This window comes from Phyllobates terribilis, unplaced genomic scaffold, assembly GCF_046119375.1.
Source record: "Phyllobates terribilis strain yellow unplaced genomic scaffold, ASM4611937v1 Scaffold_2__4_contigs__length_985480577, whole genome shotgun sequence".
NCBI classification, from domain to species: domain Eukaryota; kingdom Metazoa; phylum Chordata; class Amphibia; order Anura; family Dendrobatidae; genus Phyllobates; species Phyllobates terribilis.
Window position 1 is genome coordinate 826,249,340 of NW_027362762.1, and position 23,243 is coordinate 826,272,582.

General features: G+C 44.3%; 1 protein-coding gene across 2 annotated transcripts in view; it reads left to right on the forward strand.

Moving 5' to 3' along the window:
• SCARF1 (scavenger receptor class F member 1) overlaps positions 1 to 22,894 on the forward strand; it is a 103,594-nt gene extending 80,700 nt beyond the window's left edge. Inside the window, exons 9-11 of one of the 2 annotated variants that reach the window (XM_073670759.1) lie at positions 13,217 to 13,341; positions 20,007 to 20,144; positions 21,767 to 22,894. In XM_073670759.1, the coding sequence (XP_073526860.1) occupies positions 13,217 to 13,341; positions 20,007 to 20,144; positions 21,767 to 22,812 (1,309 nt within the window). In that variant the 3' untranslated portion in view covers positions 22,813 to 22,894. The remainder of the gene's footprint in view (positions 1 to 13,216; positions 13,342 to 20,006; positions 20,145 to 21,766) is intronic. The other variant, XM_073670760.1, reaches the window with a different exon arrangement.
• The last annotated feature ends 349 nt before the right edge of the window (positions 22,895 to 23,243 follow it).

The following is a 23,243-nucleotide window of genomic DNA, read 5'->3' on the forward strand; positions in this document are numbered from 1 at the left end:
AGCTGAACAGTGAGCGACACACTCAAACTGTTTTTTTTTACAGTAAAAAATGCCAAAAGCAGGATAATACAGAGGTTTGAACTGTGGAACTGCAAAACCACACTTCTATTTCTCTGGCCTACACCAGCCTCTTTTAAACAGATATATTTGTGTCTGAACAATCATGGAGACACTATTACTGTTTTTGTTTACGGAAAAAATACCAAAATCTGGATAATAGAGATTTTTTACCGTGGAACAGCAAAACCACAGTTATAATTTACTGGGGTATACCAGACAATTTTAAATAGATACAGTACAGACCAAAAGTTTAGACACACCTTCTCATTTAAAGATTTTTCTGTATTTTCATGACTTTGAAAATTGTACATTCACACTGAAGGCATCAAAACTATGAATTAACACATGTGGAATTATATACTTAACAAAAAAGTGTGAAACAACTGAAAATATGTCTTATATTCTAGGTTCTTCAAAGTAGCCACATTTTGCTTTGATGACTGCTTTGCACAACCTTGGCATTCTCTTGATGTAAATGGTTTTGCAGTTCCACGGTACAAACCTCTGTATTATCCACTTTTGGGCCGTTTTTACCTAAAAAAAAAAACAGTTTAAGTGTGTCGCTCACTGTTCAGCCGCAAATATACAGTACAGACCAAAAGTTTGGACACACCTTCTCATTTAAAGATTTTTCTATATTTTCATGACTTTGAAAATTGTACATTCACACTGAAGGCATCAAAACTATGAATTAACACATGTGTAATTATATACTTAACAAAAAAGTGTGAAACAACTGAAAATATGTCTTATATTCTAAGTTCTTCAAAGTAGCCACCTTTTGCTTTGATGACTGCTTTGCACACTCTTGGCGTTCTCTTGATGAGCTTCAAGAGGTAGTCACTGGAAATGGTCTTCCAGCAATCTTGAAGGAGTTCCCAGAGATGCTTAGCACATGTTGGCCCTTTTGCCTTCACTCTGTGGTCCAGCTCACCCCAGACCATCTCGATTGGGTTCAGGTCTGGTGACTGTGGAGGCCAGGTCATCTGGCGTAGCACCCCATCACTCTCCTTCTTGGTCAAATAGCCCTTACACAGCCTGGAGGTGTGTTTGGGGTCATTGTCCTGTTGAAAAATAAATGATGGTCCAACTTAACGCAAACCAGATGGAATAGCATGCCGCTGCAAGATGCTGTGGTAGCCATGCTGGTTCAGTATGCCTTCAATTTTGAATAAATCCCCAACAGTGTCACCAGCAAAGCACCCCCACACCATCACACCTCCTCCTCCATGCTTCACGGTGGGAACCAGGCATGTAGAGTCCATCCGTTCACCTTTTCTGCGTCGCACAAAGACACGGTGGTTGGAACCAAAGATCTCAAATTTTGACTCATCAGACCAAAGCACAGATTTCCACTGGTCTAATGTCCATTCCTTTTGTTCTTTAGCCCAAACAAGTCTCTTCTGCTTGTTGTCTGTCCTTAGCAGTGGTTTACTAGCAGCTATTTTATCATGAAGGCCTGCTGCACAAAGTCTCCTCTTAACAGTTGTTGAAGAGATGTGTCTGCTGCTAGAACTCTGAGTGTCATTGAACTGGTCTCTAAACTGAGCTGCTGTTAACCTGCGATTTCTGAGGCTGGTGACTCGGATAAACTTATCCTCAGAAGCAGAGGTGACTCTTGGTCTTCCTTTCCTGGGGCGGTCCTCATGTGAGCCAGTTTCTTTGTAGCGCTTGATGGTTTTTGCAACTGCACTTGGGGACACTTTCAAAGTTTGCCCAATTTTTCGCACTGATTGACCTTCATTTCTTAAAGTAATGATGGCCACTCGTTTTTCTTTACTTAGCTGTTTTTTTCTTGCCATAATACAAATTCTAACAGTCTATTCAGTAGGACTATCAGCTGTGTATCCACCTGACTTCTGCACAACACAACTGATGGCCCCAACCCCATTTATAAGGCAAGAAATCCCACTTATTAAACCTGACAGGGCACACCTGTGAAGTGAAAACCATTTCCGGTGACTCTTTTAAACAGATATATTTGTGTCTGAACAATCAGGGAGACACGATTACTGTTTTTCTTTACGGAAAAAATACCAAAAGCTGGATAATAGAGATTTTTTACCGTGGAATGGCAAAACCACAGTTATAATTTACTGGGGCATACCAGACAATTTAAAATAGATATATTTGTGGCTGAACAGTGAGCGACACACTCAAACTGTTTTTTTTAGGTAAAAATGGGCCAAAAGTGGATAATACAGAGGTTTGAACCGTGGAACTGCAAAACCACACTTCTATTTCTCAGGCCTACACCAGACTCTTTTAAACAGATATATCTGTGTCTGAACAATCAGGGAGACACTATTACAGTTTGTTTTTTTTCGGCAAAAAATGCCAAAAGCAGGATAATACAGAGATTTGACCTGTGGAACTGCAAAACCACAGTTCTATTTCTCGGGCCTACACCAGACTCTTTTAAACAGATATATTTGTGTCTGAACAATAAGGGAGACACTATTACTGTTTTTCTTTACGGAAAAAATACCAAAAGATGGATAATAGAGATTTTTTACCGTGAAACGGCAAAACCACAGTTCTATTTCTCTTGCCTACACCAGACTCTTTTAAATAATCTGAACAATCAGGGAAAAACTATTACTGTTTTTCTTTACGGAAAAAATGCCAAATGCTGGATAATAGAGATTTTTTACCGTGGAACGGCAAAACCACAGTTCTATTTCTCGGGCCTACAACAGACTCTTTTAAACAGATATATTTGTGTCTGAACAATCAGGGAGACACTATTACTGTTTTTCTTTACGGAAAAAATACCAAAAGCTGGATAACAGAGATTTTTTACCGTGGAACGGCAAAACCACAGTTATAATTTACTGGGGTATACCAGACTTTTTTAAATAGATATATTTGCGGCTGAACAGTGAGCGACACACTCAAACTGTTTTTTTTTAGGTAAAAATGGCCCAAAAGTGGATAATACAGAGGTGTGAACCGTGGAACTGCAAAATCACAGTTCTATTTCTCTGGCCTACACCGGACTCTTTTAAACAGATATATTTGTGTCTGAACTGTCACAGACACACTTTTTTTTTTTGGGGGGGGGGGGGGACACCAAAAGGTTAATAAGATGGGTATTTGTACAGTGTGAAGGAGGAAAAAAAAAAAAGAGGATTTAGATGAAAAAAAAAGGATTTTTCCTGGCCCCCGAGACCTGGAGCTGAGTCCAGCAATTTCAGCAGCAGGAGCAGCACACAGGACTGTAATGCAGCGTTTGCTGGTATAACCACTGCGTCTCTTATACAGCCTGCCTGCCTGCGTGATATCTGGGATGGATATTAGTCCTGAGAAGGACAGTTTGTTTGATTTTGCAGGCTTTAGAGACCCTACACTAACTATTTTGCACTATAAATCTCTCCCAAGCTCAGCAGCACTTTCCCTACACTGTCTGATCCCGGCCGTTTGTGTCCAAGATGGTGGCGCCCGGTTTTAAATACTCGAGGTGACGCTGTGCGGCCAGTCAATCAATGTAATGCCCACAACCAACATGGCTGCGGCATTACAGTGACTGGCTGGCAATCCCTGCATGTTCATTGGCTCTGTAAAGAGCACCAAACATGCAGGGCGGAGACCCGAGCTCCTGCCCGAGTAACCCGGAAATGCTCGGTGCTCGCCGAACATCCCGAGTAGCGTGATGCTCGGGCGAGTACCGAGCAGTGTCGAGCATGTTCGCTCAACACTAGTCATGATCGGTCGGTGACTGCTCTGAGCTGGTGCTGTGTAGAAAAGGAAAGTAATTGCCTCTATTAGCACCTAAACCTGCCTGTTAGTTTTAAGGCCCGTAGTAAAAAAAAATACATAATAGTCCTGAACAACCCCTGGACAATATATACAAAGCAGCAATTCTGCCCCCATACCACAGCCGTCCACAATACTAATATAACCAGGGCTAGTTTTAGAAAATCTGTGGTCCTGCACAAAATGCAAAATAACCCACTGGCTGCTGCTTTTTACACAATATTTTAAAGATCAGCTTACTAAAACAGGAATTGCCTGCTCTTTCTTTCTTAACTGCTTTAACACATATGATCAGGAAACATTGTGCAGTCAGTTTATCTTCTGGCAGATGCAATCTCAAGATTCAGTTTGCTATTTAATCAACTTATTTCAAAGTAATACTATGGATACAACTTAGGTTGTAACTTTTAAAATTTTATTGTACCATAGGATTGCTGAGGTCTAAAATATCAAACAGGGCTGCTAGTCTCCCTCCCCACATACAGCGCTGCTTCTCCTCTGCTGCTCCCGTCTTTGTTGACCGGCTGCAGCGGTGACATCAGAACTACCGCACGAGTAAATGCTGTAGCCAATCGCTGGGCTCAGTAGCTGCTGCCAGCTACATCAGCAGAGTAGCCCAATGATTGGCTGCAGTGGTTACAAGCTCTTACTCACCTGTTCCGGGTTTCTCAGGCTCCGCTCCCTTTTCCTAGATCTGCTGCCCTCTGTTGTGCTCCATGTTGGGTTTTGCATGTTGCCCGGAGTGGATCTGTGGCACCCAGGGGTCTGGTTTCCACAGTAATAGCAGTATTACGTCTGTGAGCAGGTGGGAGGTCTCCTGGGCAGGAATCCTAAGCATGCCACACCTCCTGCCCAGTCCTGGGAGGGGAAGAACTTCCCCTACATAAACTGGGGCTGAGGCAGGGTTAGGGAGAGGAGTTCCAGACAGAGACGGAGTCTGGTCTGGACATGCAGAAACAGGGACAGATAGACATCAGGAGCTCTGTAGGAGCCAAGGAGAAGCGCCAGGGGCTGGAGCTGTGCAGAGCTCGCCCTGGGAGAAGGTACTAAAACCGGACACAGGAGTCCGAGGCTGTGGGGACTAAGATATACCCAGCAGCAGAATCCATCCGGCAGGGGATTCCAGGTCCTCTGGCCATAAAAGCCCGGAGACTCAGTCACAACGAAGGGACCAGCACCGCCATCCCGGAGCGGAGGCTAACAGGAGGCCCCAGGTCACCAGCCATACGGGTGAGCACCACACGGTATACCCAGGGATGTGGGCTACTTGTAACCGCCGAAAGCAGGGTAGCCAGGAAGGGTACAGACTAACGGGAAGGCCTACAACTCCACCTGGCCAGGGGAACTCCGGCTTACTCGCAGACTAACCAGGCCCCAACTACTAGCCAGTACTCCCGGGGGAATTTGCCTTGTACCATCAGTAAAGGCCCTGAACTGTACCCTCGCGTCTCCGTGCTTCCTTGTCGCACCGTTAGTGCTGGGACATCCACACCATCACTCCCAACATCACCCACATCCGCTGCCCTGAGGCCATACCTCTCCCGTTGGGGGTTATATCAACATTGCTGCACACCTATACCACCGGCCTCAGCGGTCTGCCCTGCAGCGGCGGTTTCATAACCGCATTCAACGGGTGGCGTAGTCGGACACTAATACCATCATACCAATAACTGCCACTTAGTTTGACCACCCTGGGCGCGGACCGGGTCACCGCCACACGAAGACTACTACCCCCATCGGATCCGGCTCCGGGTATCCCCCGCGCGCACGCGCGCCGCACTACAGCACTGGCCCAGGGGTGAGTCAACTTTGGCGTAGTCGGCAGGATTACGTGCCCGCAACCACCGGGTACTGCGTGCCTGAAAAAAGAGACTTTTATACTTACCTGTGGTGAAGTTTCCCGCCGTCCGGAGTCGTTTCCCGCCATCTGGAGCCGATTCCCGCCATCCGACGCCATCTTCTGCCTTCTTCCCGCCATCCGTGGAGTTTTCCCGCCATTGGACGCCATCCTGAGGGCGCCGCGCGGGAAGAAGAGGGGCGTGGACTCCGAAAGCCCTCGAGAACTGAAGCCCCGCCTCACGTCCGGACGTTGCGTAAGGTCCTGGAAGGAGCCCAGCAGACGCCGACGTCACAGGAGCGCGACGGAAGGTCCTCAACCCTGACGATCCACTGCGGAGCCGCGGCCTACGGAAGAGGATCATCGCAAGGTAGGCCACGGTCCACTAGGGGGGAGGAGGATGTCGGATACGGAGGAGAGCTTCACCGCCACAGCCGCCGCCAGCGCCACCGCTGCTGCGGTCATGCCTTTCACCATGCCCTATATCCCGGGGGCAGCCTGGCTACCCCAGTACTCAGGGGAGTCACATACCCTAAATGACTTCAGAGAAAGGCTGGATAGCCTCTTCCAGGTGTATCCCCTCACGGAGGCGCAAAAAGTGAGCATCCTGGTGGCCCAATTAATCGGGGCAGCCCAAAGGGAGGTAAAGTCCTGGCCACCTGGGAGGAAGAGGACTGTCAGAGACATACTAACCCGGCTGAAAGACACATTTGACACCCGCACCTCAGCCGAAATAAAACTAAGATTTTATGGGTGCAAACAACGGGCACATGAGAGTATAAGAGACTATGCTCTAAACCTACAAGAGGCCCTGAGAGCCATTAAGCAGGCAGACCCTGACAGCGTGGGAAATGAAGATAAGCTGTTGACTGAACAATTCATTGAGGGTCTACTGTGCAATGCCCACCGAACCCAGTTGCGGGCAATGGCCTTACAGGACCCTGACCTGGACTTTGCACAGTTCAAGGACAGAGCCATCCGGGTGCTCCGAGAACCGGCACCAGGTGGCGCTGTGACCCACAGGCGCCCTGCTATCACTTATCACCAGGAGACGGCGCCCTTGTCTGCAGGGCCTGTGGGAGCTGATGCGCAGGCTTTAAACAGTGACCCGGCTACAGACCTGCACCATCAGGTCCAAGAGCTAACTAAAAGCGTTGCCGCGCTAACCCGAACTGTGCAGTCTTTACAGGTTTCTACTGCAGGGAAGATCGAGCTGGCATCCGGACCGGAGGACATCCCGTGGCGCCGACCAAGGAGGACCCCACCGGCCAGAGGAAGACCCAGCGATCGATACAACGAGGACGGACGACCTATTTGCCGCCGCTGCAATCAACCCGGACATGTGGCAAGGCACTGTCATTTAAACGGGCACAACCTGGGGTAGAGGGCCAACCCCCAGGCATAAGACCATCAGGCCCATCAAACTGGTGTGATAAATAGGTAGGGGGACGTCCAATCTTGCCTGTGGTACTGGATGGCATTCCTATGAGTGCCCTACTAGACACTGGGTCACAGGTCACCACCATCCCGTACGTGCTCTTCAAGCAGTACTGGAATGATTCGGACATAACCCGCTACCCAGACGACGACCTGAGTATCATCGCCAGCAATGGTCAGCCCGTGCCGCAGGTGGGATTCAAGGAGGTGACGATTAAAATCGGTAAAGTCGAACTGGCGGCACAAGGACTGATTATAGTGGACATAGACCGTCATGAGAGTCACCCTAGAATCACCCTGGGAACCAATGTAATTGAAAATTGTCTTGCAGAGGTGATTCTCATTTTACAGCAGGTTGCCAAGAACGCCAGTTCCGGCCAGCAGGGTGTGCTCCAAAAAGAGATCCGGGCACTGATGAAGCGGCAACAGGTGGAACTATCTGGTGGTGAGATAGGTAGCGTGAGAATGTGTGACCCGTTCCCTATTGCCATGCCCCCAAAAAGTGAGATGATGATTTGGTGCCGGGCAGCTATTGGTCTAAGAGGTAGAGACTACCAAGCAATGGTAGAACCCGTCTACTCAGACAGTAGGCCCACCATTTTGACAGCACGGGGGGTGGTCGATGTACGCTATGGGAGGGTGCCCGTTCGCATCATAAATATCGGTGAGAGAGAAGTACACCTGCCCCGGTATGCCACGCTAGCTAAATTGTTCACCATAAACCAGAATTCTGTACAGGCCGTGGAACCCTTGCCTCCATCTCAACCAGAGGAAGGTAACGGCTCTAAGAAACCAGTGGAGGACTGGTGTCAGCAACTACATCTGGGTACTGACTCCACTCCCTCACACCAGAAACAAGGAGTCTATCGGGTGGTTCAAGAGTACGAGAGAGTGTTTAGTAAACACCCGTTAGACTTCGGGCGAGTAAAGGGGGTAGAACACCACATCCCCACGGGAGACCATCCTCCCATAAAGGAGAGATACCGACCCGTACCCCCTGCACACTACCAACACGCCAAGGGGATGCTTAGAGACATGAAGGAGGCTGGGGTAATCAGTGACAGCTGTAGCCCCTGGGCAGCTCCACTAGTCTTAGTGAAAAAGAAGGACAACACTATGAGAATGTGTGTAGACTACAGGAAGGTCAACCGTATCACACACAAGGATGCGTACCCATTACCAAGGATAGAAGAGTTCTTAGCTGCATTAAAATCTGCTAACTTCTTCTCTACTTTGGATCTCACTAGCGGGTACTGGCAGGTTCCTGTAGCAGAGGCAGACCGGGAGAAGACCGCATTCACCACCCCGATGGGTCTCAGCAAATTTAACTGTATGCCGTTCGGGCTCTGCAACGCACCAGGAACCTTCCAACGGTTGATGGAATGCTGTCTGGGACACCGGAACTTCGAGACGGTCCTGTTATACCTGGACGATGTCATCGTCTATTCCAAGACCTACGAGGACCACCTGAAACACCTGGCAGAAGTGTTCGAAGCTCTGGCAAACTACGGCCTAAAGGTGAAACCCTCCAAGTGTCACCTCCTGAAACCAAAGGTGCAATACCTGGGACACGTGGTGAGTGCCGACGGAGTGGCTCCTGACCCTGATAAGATCACCGTGATTAAGGACTGGCCAAGACCCTCCAGCATAAAGGAAGTGCGGCAGTTCCTCGGGTTGGTAGGCTACTACCGAAGATTCATTCCCGGTTTCACCAAAATGGCAGCCCCTATGCAGGACCTCCTGATAGGTCAATCTCGAAAAGCCAAAAACCAGAAGCCGCCCTTCAGGTGGGAAAAGCTGGAAGAGGAGTCCTTTTGCCAGCTGAAGATGGCCCTCACGGGGGATGAAATCCTGGCATATCCAGACTACAGCCAGCCCTTTATCCTCCACACGGACGCAAGTAACATCGGGCTAGGAGCCGTGCTGTCCCAGATCCAGCAAGGAAAAGAACGAGTAATCGCTTACACTAGCCAAAAGCTATGACCCACCGAGAGGAACCCTGAGAATTATAGCTCATTCAAGCTGGAGTTCCTGGCAGTAGTGTGGGCAGTGACCGAACGTTTCAAGCATTACCTTGCCTCCTCCAAATTCATCGTGTACACGGATAACAACCCGTTGACACACCTGGACACTGCAAGGCTCGGTGCCCTGGAACAGAGATGGATGGCTCGCCTGTCCAACTTTGAATTCACCATCAAATACCGGGCAGGACGCTCAAATGCCAACGCGGATGCCCTGTCTAGAATGCCGAACTTACCGGACGTAGGGGAAGATCCAGAAGATCTGGAAGAAGTTGAGCTCCCTGCGTTCCACCGTCATGGGATTACCCTGTATTCCCACAGTGTGAAGGACAGGCGCTCCGCGACGTTCAATCCCTTGCCCCACTACAACTGGGCGGAGACGCAAGACAGTGATCCTGCAGTCCGTCTGGTGAAGGAAGTGCTGACCCAAGCCGATGCCAGTCTGGACCCAGACGCCCCAGAGGAGACTAAGCAACTGTGGAAGGAGAAAAGTAGGCTGTTCCTCTACAGGGAGAAGTTGTGCCGGAGAATGGTTAACTCTCGAACACATGAGTTGACCTGGCAGGTAGTGGTCCCCAGACGAGACGCGGCTATGATTCTGGAGGCGTACCACAACGGAGCAGGACATTTCGGGTGGAAGAAGCTGGAGTTCTTATTGCGTGAACGGTTCTACTGGGTAGGCATGAGAGGAGCCATCGAGAGGTGGTGCAGAGACTGTGGACCATGCCACCTAAGAAGGAAGGACCGTGCCAGCCAGAAGACTCCCTTGCAGCCCATCATCACCCGACAGCCACTGGAACTGGTAGCCCTGGACCATGTGAAACTGGCTCCAAGCAGATCTGGGTATGTCTACGCCCTCACAATCGTAGATCATTACTCCCGGTTCCTGGTGGTGGTCCCGGTCAAGGACTTAACGGCTCAAACAGCAGCTAGAGCCTTCCAGCAGCACTTCTGCCGTCCACACGGGTACCCGGACCAAGTGCTGACAGACCAAGGGCCAGCCTTCGAAGCGGAAGTCTTCCAGGAGTTCTGCAACCTGTATGGCTGCACGAAGATAAGAACAACGCCCTATCACCCACAAACTAATGGACTCTGCGAGAAGATGAACCAGGTGGTGATAGACCTCCTGAAAACATTGCCCCTGGAAGAACGCAGTTTGTGGCCTGAGAAGCTGCCTGATCTGGTGGACCTATACAACCACATCCCTGTAGGTTCTACCAACTGTACCCCGGCTTACCTAATGAGAGCGAGGCCTGGTAAGCTGCCTATCGACCTGGATATGGGAGTCTTGACGCCCGAGGACACCTCGCCAGAGGCAGACTGGGATACAGGACGGCAGCAGCAGTATCGGAAAGTGCAGGAGAGCGTGGAGCGAAGTCTGTCTCAAGCTAGAGGAAGGCAAGAGAGGGCTTATAATCAGTATGCTCCCGCTGTTCCCCTGGTACCTGGAGAGCAGGTCTTGAAGAGGAAAAGACGGCTCCACAAGTTGGACGACCAGTGGGAGAAGGACCCGTACACCGTACTGCCATCAAGCCATGAGAACCCAAAGATTTGCGTGATCAGTAAGGATGGAGGAGAAATCACAGCCGTTGTCTCCAGAGACCACCTGAAGAAGTGTCCCGAGCAGCTGCAAAACCCTGAAGAGGAAGATCAAGAAAACACTCGACCCGCAGAGGAAAGGGAAGAAATGATCAGGACTGTACTCGGAGACTTCCCCCGGTCTTGGACACAAGTAAACGGTGCTGTCATGGTACCCGTCCTCACCTTTCTCCAGCCGGTCCCGCAAGTGCCTACAGAGGAACCAGTAGAGCTGGAAGAGCAGCCGGCCCAAGAGGCAGAAGAGTCCACGCCAGCAGTACAGGAGGATCAACCCTCTGCTAGTAGTGAGCCTGCCGTGCCCCTAGTGAGCCAAAGAGTGCGCAGAAAGCTGCCCAGCCTGCCCATAACACCTCCTACACCCTGTAGTGCAGGACCAGTTAGTGAGCTCCGTAGGTCCACTAGGGTTACCAGAGGCCAGATGCCCGTACGTTGGAGAATCTAAGTTGGCTAGTTGCTTTAACTATTTTATGTTTACCTGTTTTGTTGTAGGCGTTGCTAATTATGTTTTTCAGTTACAGATTTCTTTATATGGACTGACAGGTTATGGACAGTGAGTAACCGGAACTCTGTTGTAAATATGTTTGAAGCGTAACCCAGGAATGGACTAAAGACTGTTAAAGACTCGGGGCAGGACAGACCCCTACCTGGTTACGGCTCCCTGTTCTTTGGTGAAATGGACACCCTTATTGCTTCCCGGTTACGGACACGCCGTGACCATCTCATGTATTTAATTGTTATTGTTTATACCCTGTTATGTTTTGAAAAAAAAAAAATATGTTTAGTCCGGGAGTACTAAATTTCACTAGGGGGGAATGTGGCACCCCAGGGGTCTGGTTTCCACAGTAATAGCAGTATTACGTCTGTGAGCAGGTGGGAGGTCTCCTGGGCAGGAATCCTAAGCATGCCACACCTCCTGCCCAGTCCTGGGAGGGGAAGAACTTCCCCTACATAAACTGGGGCTGAGGCAGGGTTAGGGAGAGGAGTTCCAGACAGAGACGGAGTCTGGTCTGGACACGCAGAAACAGGGACAGATAGACATCAGGAGCTCTGTAGGAGCCAAGGAGAAGCGCCAGGGGCTGGAGCTGTGCAGAGCTCGCCCTGGGAGAAGGTACTAAAACCGGACACAGGAGTCTGAGGCTGTGAGGACTAAGATATACCCAGCAGCAGAATCCATCCGGCAGGGGATTCCAGGTCCCCTGGCCATAAAAGCCCGGAGGCTCAGTCACAACGAAGGGACCAGCACCGCCATCCCGGAGCGGAGGCTAACAGGAGGCCCCAGGTCACCAGCCATACGGGTGAGCACCACACGGTATACCCAGGGATGTGGGCTACTTGTAACCGCCGAAAGCAGGGTAGCCAGGAAGGGTACAGACTAACGGGAAGGCCTACAACTCCACCTGGCCAGGGGAACTCCGGCTTACTCGCAGACTAACCAGGCCCCAACTACTAGCCAGTACTCCCGGGGGAATTTGCCTTGTACCATCAGTAAAGGCCCTGAACTGTACCCTCGCGTCTCCGTGCTTCCTTGTCGCACCGTTAGTGCTGGGACATCCACACCATCACTCCCAACATCACCCACATCCGCTGCCCTGAGGCCATACCTCTCCCGTTGGGGGTTATATCAACATTGCTGCACACCTATACCACCGGCCTCAGCGGTCTGCCCTGCAGCGGCGGTTTCATAACCGCATTCAACGGGTGGCGTAGTCGGACACTAATACCATCATACCAATAACTGCCACTTAGTTTGACCACCCTGGGCGCGGACCGGGTCACCGCTACACGAAGACTACTACCCCCATCGGATCCGGCTCCGGGTATCCCCCGCGCGCACGCGCGCCGCACTACTGCACTGGCCCAGGGGGTGAGTCAGATCAATGACATAATCTCTCTACACCTTATTTAAGGCCCATTGATATACACGTACCTTTGTCTTGGGAGTGAAACTCTAGTGTTCCTTGTTTCATATGCTCCATTATCTGTGCTACTGTGTTTCACCTCACATCCATCCCTGCTGGGTTCCCACACATCTGCCAATCTACTCCTGAGTTTCCAGTTAGACCTAGTCCTTACGATTCCACATGTCCTCTGGAAGCTGCGCCAATGCATGGGGTCCGTGTGCCCCAACAGACCAAAGGCTTAGCGGATCCACCTCACCTGGTGAGCCCAAACACAACCGTTATAGAAGTGATGTCACTGCAGCTGCCAATCAGCAAAGATGGGAGCAGCAGCAGAGAGGCAGTGCTTTACCCGGGAGGGAGTATAACAGCTCTGTTTGATATTATGGACCTCTACAACCCTATGAGACAATAAAATTTTAAGACAGACAACCCCATTAATTTCTGAATATAAAGCCATCTTCTCATCCAGAACCTGTAATTACTTACGTCATATTGTTTTATGGTTGAATACCTGCACATCCCACAAACTAGACCACCTACGCAGGTACATACAATTAACTGTTTGTTGTGACCTCCATATGCATTTCATTGTCTCTTTATTGCAGAGTATCTAAAGGTGACAGAGGATGTTTATCAAGGATGAAGCACAATTTCCAAGGAGCCCTGGTTAACTTAGGCTCTTTCTTGCCATGCTGTTCTGTTAGGAGTGATAAAGTTTCTTGGGTTACAGGTAAGAAATTTGTCTGTAATAAATAGCTTACAGATATAATTTAATATTTAATAAATTTGCATAATTTCTGAAAATAATAAATAACGCACAGAATGTAGTCGTCCGTATTCACACGTTCTGTCAAGATTTATGAGCAGATTCCATATCTAAAACCGGGCAAAATTTCCAATCATTCTGCCAATAATACTTGTAAAATGGGAGGTTTTCTTCCCTATGCACGTGCTTTGCTAAAAATCTGTGCAGACTAATGGAGCTAAGAAATATTGATGTGGATTATTATATAAATAATTATATATAATTATTATACAATATTATATTATTTATATATTATTATTGATGTGGATTATTTATTTAAATGCATGATAAGTTTGCCTAATGTGTGAAAATACCCTGTGACAAAGTCACTGGCAGAGTGCTGGAGGGGAGATTTGTTTCACTGAGGCTATTAGCTTTAGTGATGTGAAACCTGGAAGTCTCTCCTGCATGTTATGTGCTGAGAGGGTTAATCAGTCATTTGTAATGGGCCAGTTTTTTTGTGAATGACTATAGAGCAGGTGGGAGATCGTTCATCATATCTCTAGCCCAGGGTGTGGTCTGGGGTTTAAATACTCGGCCTGTTGAGGCATTCAGTGTTCAATATGTATGGAGAGAGTAAGTCCAGATCAGTTCGTGTGGAGCTATCCTGAACCACGTGGAGTTGCTGAACTCAGAGCAGACGGATCCCTGCTGCAACAAAGACCGTGCTTTGTGTTACCATTTTAATTTGCTTTCCTGTTTTGCCCAAAGGGCCTTGTTTTACTTTTACTGACTCAATGTTGGTTTATGCCGCACTTTAATAAACCAACAAAAAATGTAAAGAAACAGCGTACCTGTGTCTACGTCAGTGTGCAGCTGAGTGAGCGATCTACCACAACCCATACAATGCGGAGAGAGGAGTCAGTAACAAAAGTGACATAAAAAAGAAAACATCTTTACCTACTATTTAGCAGAGTTGATTTAGAAATAAAAATAATAATAATTATCCCTCGCACCCACAATCTGCATCCATGGGGTGAAGATTTAGTATGCACTGATGTCTAAGGGGGTTCAAAGTCACCCCTGCCACATAAGAAGACAGCGGATATTACAAACGGCATATAAAAAATATCTAGAGAGTCCTCAGTGGTTGAAACCTTTTAATGGCTAACTGAAAAGATGGTAACAAATTGCAAGCTTTCGAGACTACTCAGGTCTCTTCATCAGGCAAAGTATAACACAAAATCTGAAGAGTCACATATATGAAGTGCCATCTAGTAAGAACCATGAAGCCACTCTCCTGAATCTAATACATTTGGAGGATTTTTAAGGTGCCATTAGTATATTATGGGTTTCATCAGGTATTAATTATTTTATTTAGATCTGCTGGGGGTGTCGGAATCATTATACTTGCTAGTTAGATCTTTTTTTTTTCTGCAGTTTGGCCTGAGCGATATTAGAGTCAAACCATCTCAGAAGGGAAACTGCCTTGAATAGAATGATAAAGTCTGAGCTATCAAAATATAAAATTAATTAACCCAATCAATAAAAAGAAATCAAAACAGCTTTTTTTATGAAGTACCCTCACCTCCCTAAAAAAATGCACTGAAAACTGGTTAAAACCGTTGGTAATCCAAATTGTTATCAATACAACCGCCAGGTCACCATGCCAAAAATACAGGACCTCACGCAGCTCAATTGATCGAAAAATTAAAAGGTTACAGGTTTCGGAAAATGGTGGCACAAACCCTCAATTATTATTATTTTTTTTACAAACTTCTAAATTAATTTTCTTTACTTAAATGAAAAAAAAGCTATGTAATTTTCGTATCACCATAATCGTACTGACATGGAGAATAAAGATTCAGAATATTTTGTACCCCAGAATGAATGCCGTAAAAACAAAACTTAAAAAAACAAGGCAGAATTGGAAAAAATTTTTTTAGCATTTTCCTTGCACTTGTTTTTTTTTTTTTCATTTTCCAGTAAATTAAATGTTAAACTTAATGGTGTCATTCAAAATTACAACTTGTCCCCCCAAAAAATCATGCCCTAATATAGCTATGTTGATGGAAAAAATAAAAAAGTTATGGATCTTGGAAAAAAATGAAAGCACAAAAACTAAAAATAATCTGATCTTCAAGAGGTTAAAGAACCACAACTGAGTAATATTGTAGGGATAGTTTCAAGTTGTAGTATAGTAGAAAGGTTTAAGACTTTATGCCAGTTTTCCACATCACTTTTCCATCATACAATACATGAGCTGAATGGTCCGTGTCAATTTTACAATTCTTGCATCAGTTTTTTTTACTTGAAAAAATTTCTTTGTTTCTCCTGCCCATTAAACAATAAAATTTGGACGTAATCCTTGCATTGAAAAGTTTGATCCGCAACCTGGAACAAAGTATGACGTGCCTTTTTTTATATGGACAATTGGTCCACAAAAAAAAAATTGAGCACATAAAAAAAGGGACATTGATTTTATGAGTCCGCGAAAATGACAATACCAAAAGAAATTATGAGTAAAAAAGCCCTTATTTTGTATTTCTAATGGGAGATTATTTGTTTGTTCAGGAGTGTCAGATTAAAAGAGATCCCTGACCCAGATTAAAGAAGAAATAGTGCGTTTACACTTGCCAACTTGCGGTGTTAAACGACCACCGATCGGCTTTGTGCTTTCCAATCTTTGATAATTTAATAGCCTGTTTAGACAGGGCCATCGGTAATAGATTGTTCTGTGCCTATAGACTGTCATTGTTCTCGGCAGCACATGTCCAATTTATACAGTGCGAGGTGCATCAGAGAACAATAATTTGTAAGCTAAAAAAGTTTCATCCAACAAACAAGCGTTTTTCTTGTTCGTCAAGTGATCAGCAACCTATTTACACTGCTGGATTATCGGGAAATGACCATTCATAGAAACACTAAATGATGAGGAACAGCAAGTGTAAATACACCCTTACGGTGCTGTGAGGGTGGCTGATACCAGATTTTATAGGTTTCTGAAGTGAGTGTATTTGATAGATCTTTATGGTCTGTAAAGACAAATTGTTTCAGAGAGAAGGCAGGGAGTTCTTTCTCCACAACAGTATAAACTTTTTAAGTGGTGCTCCAACGTTGAACAAAACTTGAGTTAAAAAAAAAATGTTGAGTGATAGTACATGAGTTTTCTCAGTTCTGAAGTCTCCCATCTTTCCCTGCTATACCCATATATTATTGACTTTTCACCCATTCTGACCTGGATTATCAAAGTAAATACAGCATCCTCATCAGGTCTAAAAGATTTATTTAGTGATATATCGTTTGTATTGTGAAATCTGGTGACAGATCTGCTTTAATGGAGTATGTGAAATTGAATTGTCATCTGGTTCACTAGCAGCAGAATGAATTTTGAATGCGACTTTTTGGACTCAGCTCATACAGAGGAGTTGCTCTGCTACTAAATAAAAACAAACTCTTTTTTTCTGATCTCACATAACCAATTTAGTGAGTACAAAGGGATATTCCCATCTTGTACATTTATGGCATATCCTGTGGAGATGGGAATACCCCTTTAATGAATTAGCAAAGTTAAACTTTATATGTGACACTGAAAGTGGAACATACAGCTTGAAGTCATTATGATCATAAAGCTGCCTACATTGTTTAGATTAAAAGGTGGATCCTTAGGATTGTAGTGGTTGCCGATAACAATCTAAGTCTTTGTTGTCATCATATTAGATCCCTTGGTTTACCATATATGATGGAAAAGCCTCTGGCTTATGCATAAAACATATGCCTAAGATTTTATGGATTATTCTAATATACACCTGCAATGGAAGGCTCAAAATAATGTGAACAAAGTCTTATAAATATTGCAATGCCCCCCACTGTCCAGGAAAGAATTGCAAAAATAGAGTTTAACTTGGCTTATCCTTTATTCTGCTGGCGGAAAAAGAAGAAGAAGCATTTTTATGAGGAGGTCAGGATGTGGGATTGTACAGTCCTGCTCATCGTTATTGGCACCCATGAAGTTTAAGTACATAATGTGGAAACAGTTTTTTGTATAGAGCACTCGTGTTAAATAAAAAAGAGAAAATGATAAATAATAATTTAAAACAAAAAACAATGAGAGGGAAAAATAGAAAAACCTAAAATTTGCTGTGTCACTTGTATTGGCACCCTTTACATTAATTTAGTATGGAAACACATTTTGACTCGCCTGTGGTAAATCACAAAAGAGATTCACCTGTAATTAATTTTCGGTGCCCATATGACATGAATTAGTCAATGAATGATGAATTCAGTGTTTTAAAAAGCCACATGGTAGTCCTGGTTCCTTTGTCACAAGGGTGAAGACAAGGGATCTGTCTGAGGACATCAGAACTGCTATTATCAGCAAACACAAGACTTCCAAAGGGTATAAGGCCATCTCCAAAGACCTAGGTATCCTAGTTTCAACAGTGCGCAATGTTATTAAGAAGTTTGACAAGCATGGAACCGTCATGAACCTCCCTGGACATGGGGGAAAGAGGAAAATTGACAAAAGATGTCTTCAAAGGTTGGTGAGAATGGTGGAAAAAACGCGTCAAACATCCAAAGACCTGAAGGCCAACCTGGAACAGTCTGTGGTCATGATTTCAATGCCGCACACTAAACCAAGCAGAGCTTTATGGGCAAAGGCCAAGGAAGAAACCATTGCTGAAGAAAAGGCATAAAAAGGAATGACTGATCTGTGCCAAAGAGTACCTTGACAAACCACAATCCTTCTGGGAAAATGTTCTGTGGACAGATGAAACAAAAATAGAGCTTTTTGGCAATGCAAAACAGTTTGTTTACAGACGGCGCAATGAAGCTTATAAGGAAAAGAACACCTTACCAACAGTTAAGGATGGTAGAGGATCCATAATGCTGTGGGGTTGCTTTTCTGCATCTGGTACTGGAGGCCTTGACCGTATCACAGGAATCATGAAATCAGAGAATTATCAAGAGATTTTACAGAGAAATGTCCTACCGAGTGTAAGAAAACTTGCTTTTAGTCGATAATCATGGGTCTTCCAGCAAGACAATGACCCAAAACACACAGGAATGGTTGAAAAAGAAAAAATGGACTGTTTGAAAATGGCCAGCAATGAGTCCTGACCTCAATCCCATTGAAAATCTTTGGGGTGAGCAGAAATCTGCTATTGGGTAAAAGAACCCTGCAAACATTCAAGAGCTTGAACAAACTGCAAAGGAAGAGTGGGAGAAAATTCCAGTACAAGAAATGTTTGAAGGCTGTCAACAATGCCAAAGGGTGTGCAACCAAGTATTAATTAGGGGTGCCTTTATTGCTGCACATGCTGTTTCTTCTTTGAAATTGCAAAATGAAAGTTGAAAAGCAATGTTTTATTGTTGTATTACTTTGGACCACTAATTAAAAAATCCTGTGGATATAACTTTGGTAGATTTCTATTTATTTCTTAAGAAATTGTACAGTTTATGAAAAAATGAAGGTGTGCCAATAATGGTGAACAGCACTGTATCTCCATCCTTAAAAGGGTCATCAATTTTCCTCCTGCGGCCACGTCCAGGGAGGTTGGCTACAGTCCCATGGATCTTAAATTTCTGAATAATATGTGCAACTGTAGTCACAGGAACATCAAGCTGCTTGGAAATGGTCTAGTAACCTTTACCTTTAACATGCTTGTCTATAATTTTCTTTCTAATCTCCTGAGACAACTCTTTCCTTTGTTTCCTCTGGTCCATGTTGAGTGTGGTACACACCATGTCACCAAACAGCACAGTGAGTATCTGTAGCCCTATATACAGGCCCACTGACTGATTACAAGATTGTAGACACCTGCGATGCTAATTAGTGGACACAACTTGATTTAACATGTCCCTTTTGTCACATTATTTTCAGGGGTACCATCATTTCTGTCCAGGCCTATTTCATGAGTTAAATTTTTTTTAAAGTTCTGTGCAAGCAGGGTTGGAAAGCAATGTCTGACTTTCATTTGTTCATTCTCATAGATTTTTAATCTATTATTACTTTTGTCAGATTCAAGTTATTTCTGTGACCATTGTGGGTTTTTATTTCATTAAATGAGGGGTACCAACAATTTTCACCACGTGTGTAAATATATGTATTTATTGGATTAATATTTTTTCATTTTTTTGTTCTTTATTTTGTGATTTTCTTTTTTAATATTTTTACAATGTTACAAAAAAAAATACAAAAAACTTTTATTTTACTTTTTTACCTTGTCCCATGATGGGATCAGCTTTCACTGCCCTGATCGCTGATCTGATACTCTGCAGTGCTTTTTCATTGCAGGGCATTAGATTAGGCAATCGCAGATAGGGAGGAGACGTGGCACTCGCAGTGAGCCCATGCCATCGTCACGCCGTACATGTACGACGGTTTGTGGGAACGCACCTCCCGCAGTGCCGTACATATACGGCAGATGTCGTAAAGGGGTTAACTTAGCTGTGTATGTCTGAAATAATACATCAATAATCAGCATGTGATGTTCTGAAAATACATCCACTTATTAAATGGAACATTACTGATGTAACTGTTCTAGACCACTAGTATAATGCCTATACTTATCTATAAGCAATGTGTGTGTCATAAAGTAAAATCTTTTAAGTCAATTATCTCATCTTATCAATCATTTATCTTCCAGTTTCACACCATGATGCAGAACTGCCCTTCAACCACAGCTTCATTGAATCCCCCTCTACAGGCTGGTTATCCGAAAACTCCTTTTCTTCCTTTGAATCAGATGAAGAAGGACCTGTGTACTGCGTTCCTCCAAGAGAAGGTGACAGCAGTTCTTTTATCTCAGTTACACGTAGATCATAAGACAAGATATATATTTATGTAATAAAATAAAAACCTACTGCCTAAACACCAATATTCCCTATATTGACTTGCTCTCATTGCAGCCCTAGATGTTCCCTAATATTGCCAGCCACACCAATTGCCATGCTAGCTACATCTTCCCCCATGATACCATCAGGTCAGGTGTCTCACATAGCTCACCTTACCTCCAGGCCTGAACCAGAAACAAGAGTCAACTGAAATTATTAATTACCCCTTATGATCTTTACTTATAGTCAATATTTCTTGAAAAATATTCTTTGACTTTCAGAATCTAGGTAGTTTGGTGATTTACAAATTCACACATATTGTAATCTAATCATAAATGTACAAAAAAACAGAAAATCGTCCATTGCTGTAAAAACAATTCTCATAACAGTTAAGCCTCATTCAAACATCACTTTTTCTGACGTGCAAGAAAAATGGAGCGAGCTTTATTAGTGATTTTCATCACAGTTTCATCAGGGTGTCATCAGAGTTACAGCAGAGTTGGTCACAGTTTCATCAGTTTTTTTCACTGACGAGAAAAAAAAAGTTTCTCCACCTTCTCCTATCTATCAGTCAGTGAAGAATGGACAGCACGCAAATGGCATCCAAGTGCTGCACAATTTTTTCACGAATCCATACACTTTTGATGTCAAGTTTGAGCCGACACTCGGATCAATATTGGATGTGTCTCCACGATTTTGCATGGACCACTCAGTCCACAAAAAATCACGGACATGTGAACAGCCCCATACACTGTCATGAAAAATACGGATAGCGCTCGTATGTGAATAACTGATGTGTGAATCATCCCATAGTCATTAATTGATGAAAGATATCTTTCTACACGAATGTGTTGACACTGATATAGTGGCGATCCGAGGCACCTGGTCCGAATCCGGCAGCATGTGCATTGCCCAAGATTTTTGACACTAGAGATGTAATTTCTTAGGGGCTCAAAATTTCAAAGGAGAAAAAGAGAAACTAGTACTTTCTTTTTTAATATATATAAATTATTTATATATTTTATATATATTTTGAAATTCTGAATTTCTAAGAATTTTGTTCCCAGGTCAACTACCCTGCTGCCTCATTCTTATGCTATGCCATTAAATGAGCCTCAATCTCTTGTTAAAGGGGGTTTTCCAGATGTCATATTGATGACCATGGATAGATGTATACATTGAATTGAGTGGAAAATCACAGCTTCATTCAATGCATAGTGGCTGCTTTTCTTAGAATAGGTCATCAATATTATATGTATGAACAACCCCTTTAAATTGTCCTGGTAAAATAAAAGCTGAGCTCAGATTTCTTGCTATGGGCAACAAAATCAATTCTACTGGAAGACAGTTCTGATGAATGAGGTCCAATAAGCATTATCCTGTACAAACCACAAAGCAAACAGGGTTCAGCTTTTCTTTGGCCCAACCTTTATTTCAAGTATCACTTGGATATTAGGAATCTCTGTTTTCATAGCGAACTCAAACTGTGCAGCGAAAATTGATCATTTTGACTTTAATTCAGACTGAATTTTGAATATAATTTACCAAAATATCTTATCTTTCTTTTTTACAGGAATGTCTGTTGCTGACTTGGATGGGTTTCAAGAAATAAGTTCTAAATGCAATGTATTCCCTGATGCCATGATTTTGAACACAGATGATCCATCCCTTCCATTTTGTATTCCTAGAACTTCTAGCATTGCCAAAGCCAAAAGACCCTCTGTATCATTTGCTGAAGGAACCAAATTTGAGAGTAGAAGATCATCCACCACTGAAACTCCCAAACTTGCTAGGAAACCCAAACTTGCTATGAGTCTCCCAAAGTTGCCCTCTATACAATCCCAGACAATAAATGGAGATGAGTCACAAAGGAATGAAGATAATAATGAGCACTATGACACAATAAACTACAATCCGGAATCAGAGGATCATCCAAAACTCCAGAGAAGCGGTCCAGTTGGCCGCCGGAGAACTATGTCTAATGCCCAAAAGGCATCTTTTAAAGCAGAAGTCACAGAGGATAGCTTAAAAGAGAGCTCTGAAATGAAAAGGAAGGCTCACAATATTTCCACTCTTTATGTGACTATTGGTCCCCCAAGAAAGCCTTATAAACCTCGTAGAAAGTCAGAAGGGAATGTGGATGGGGCAGTACAGGCAGTATTAAAACGTTTGGGCAGTTTTCAGAAAGGAATCCCAAAGCCTACAAGGATAAGTTTGTTACAGCATTCAAACTCCAAAGTGACTCAGCCAAGGCCTAATTATCCAGAAGATGTCAAAATTATGATTAAAAACTCTTCAAATGATAAAGTACAAGATAGCCAAACAAAAAAAATAGTTCTTCCAAATTCTTCTATCCTTAAAAGACATTTGCCTGAAGATGATATAGAGAAAGTAGAAAATCCTGATAAACCAGAGAACATGTACTCCAACTTGCATGATCCGGAATTGCTGGAACAAACTCAAAATGTTGATCACATTTACGAAAGCACAGATGATAGAGAGGACTCAGAACCAAAGTATGAAAACATAAGTATAACAAAGAGTTTTGTGAACCATGAACTGGAACCGTCTTCTTTATATGAAGATGCAGAAATGAATAGTGATAATCCTAGTTCTTGAAACTTTATGCACATAATGAACATAAAGAAAAACATATTGTGATAGTCCATAACCTTTTAATCAGTACTATGTTATTTGAGCTATGACATAGGCTGTTTTTTATGATTTTGATAATAAACAAATTGATTGTGGCGTGTTGGGGTATTTTGTGGAAGTCAGTATTTATAATTTTAATGAGCTGCTTCAACTGTATCTGGGTCCTCGAGACACAGATACAATTGATTATAATGGTTGAACAGGAAGTGTCAGCTCTTGGCTCCACCAATTAAGTCTGGGTAGAAGCTGAAGAACCTGAAGGACCTTCTGTTGCATGACATTCCCAATATACATGACTCAGTAGCAGAGATTCAATTTTCATGAAAGTATTGAAGATGTGCACAGAATACTTCTAACAGGTAAATACACTTGGAAAAGCAAAAAGTAGATATCAA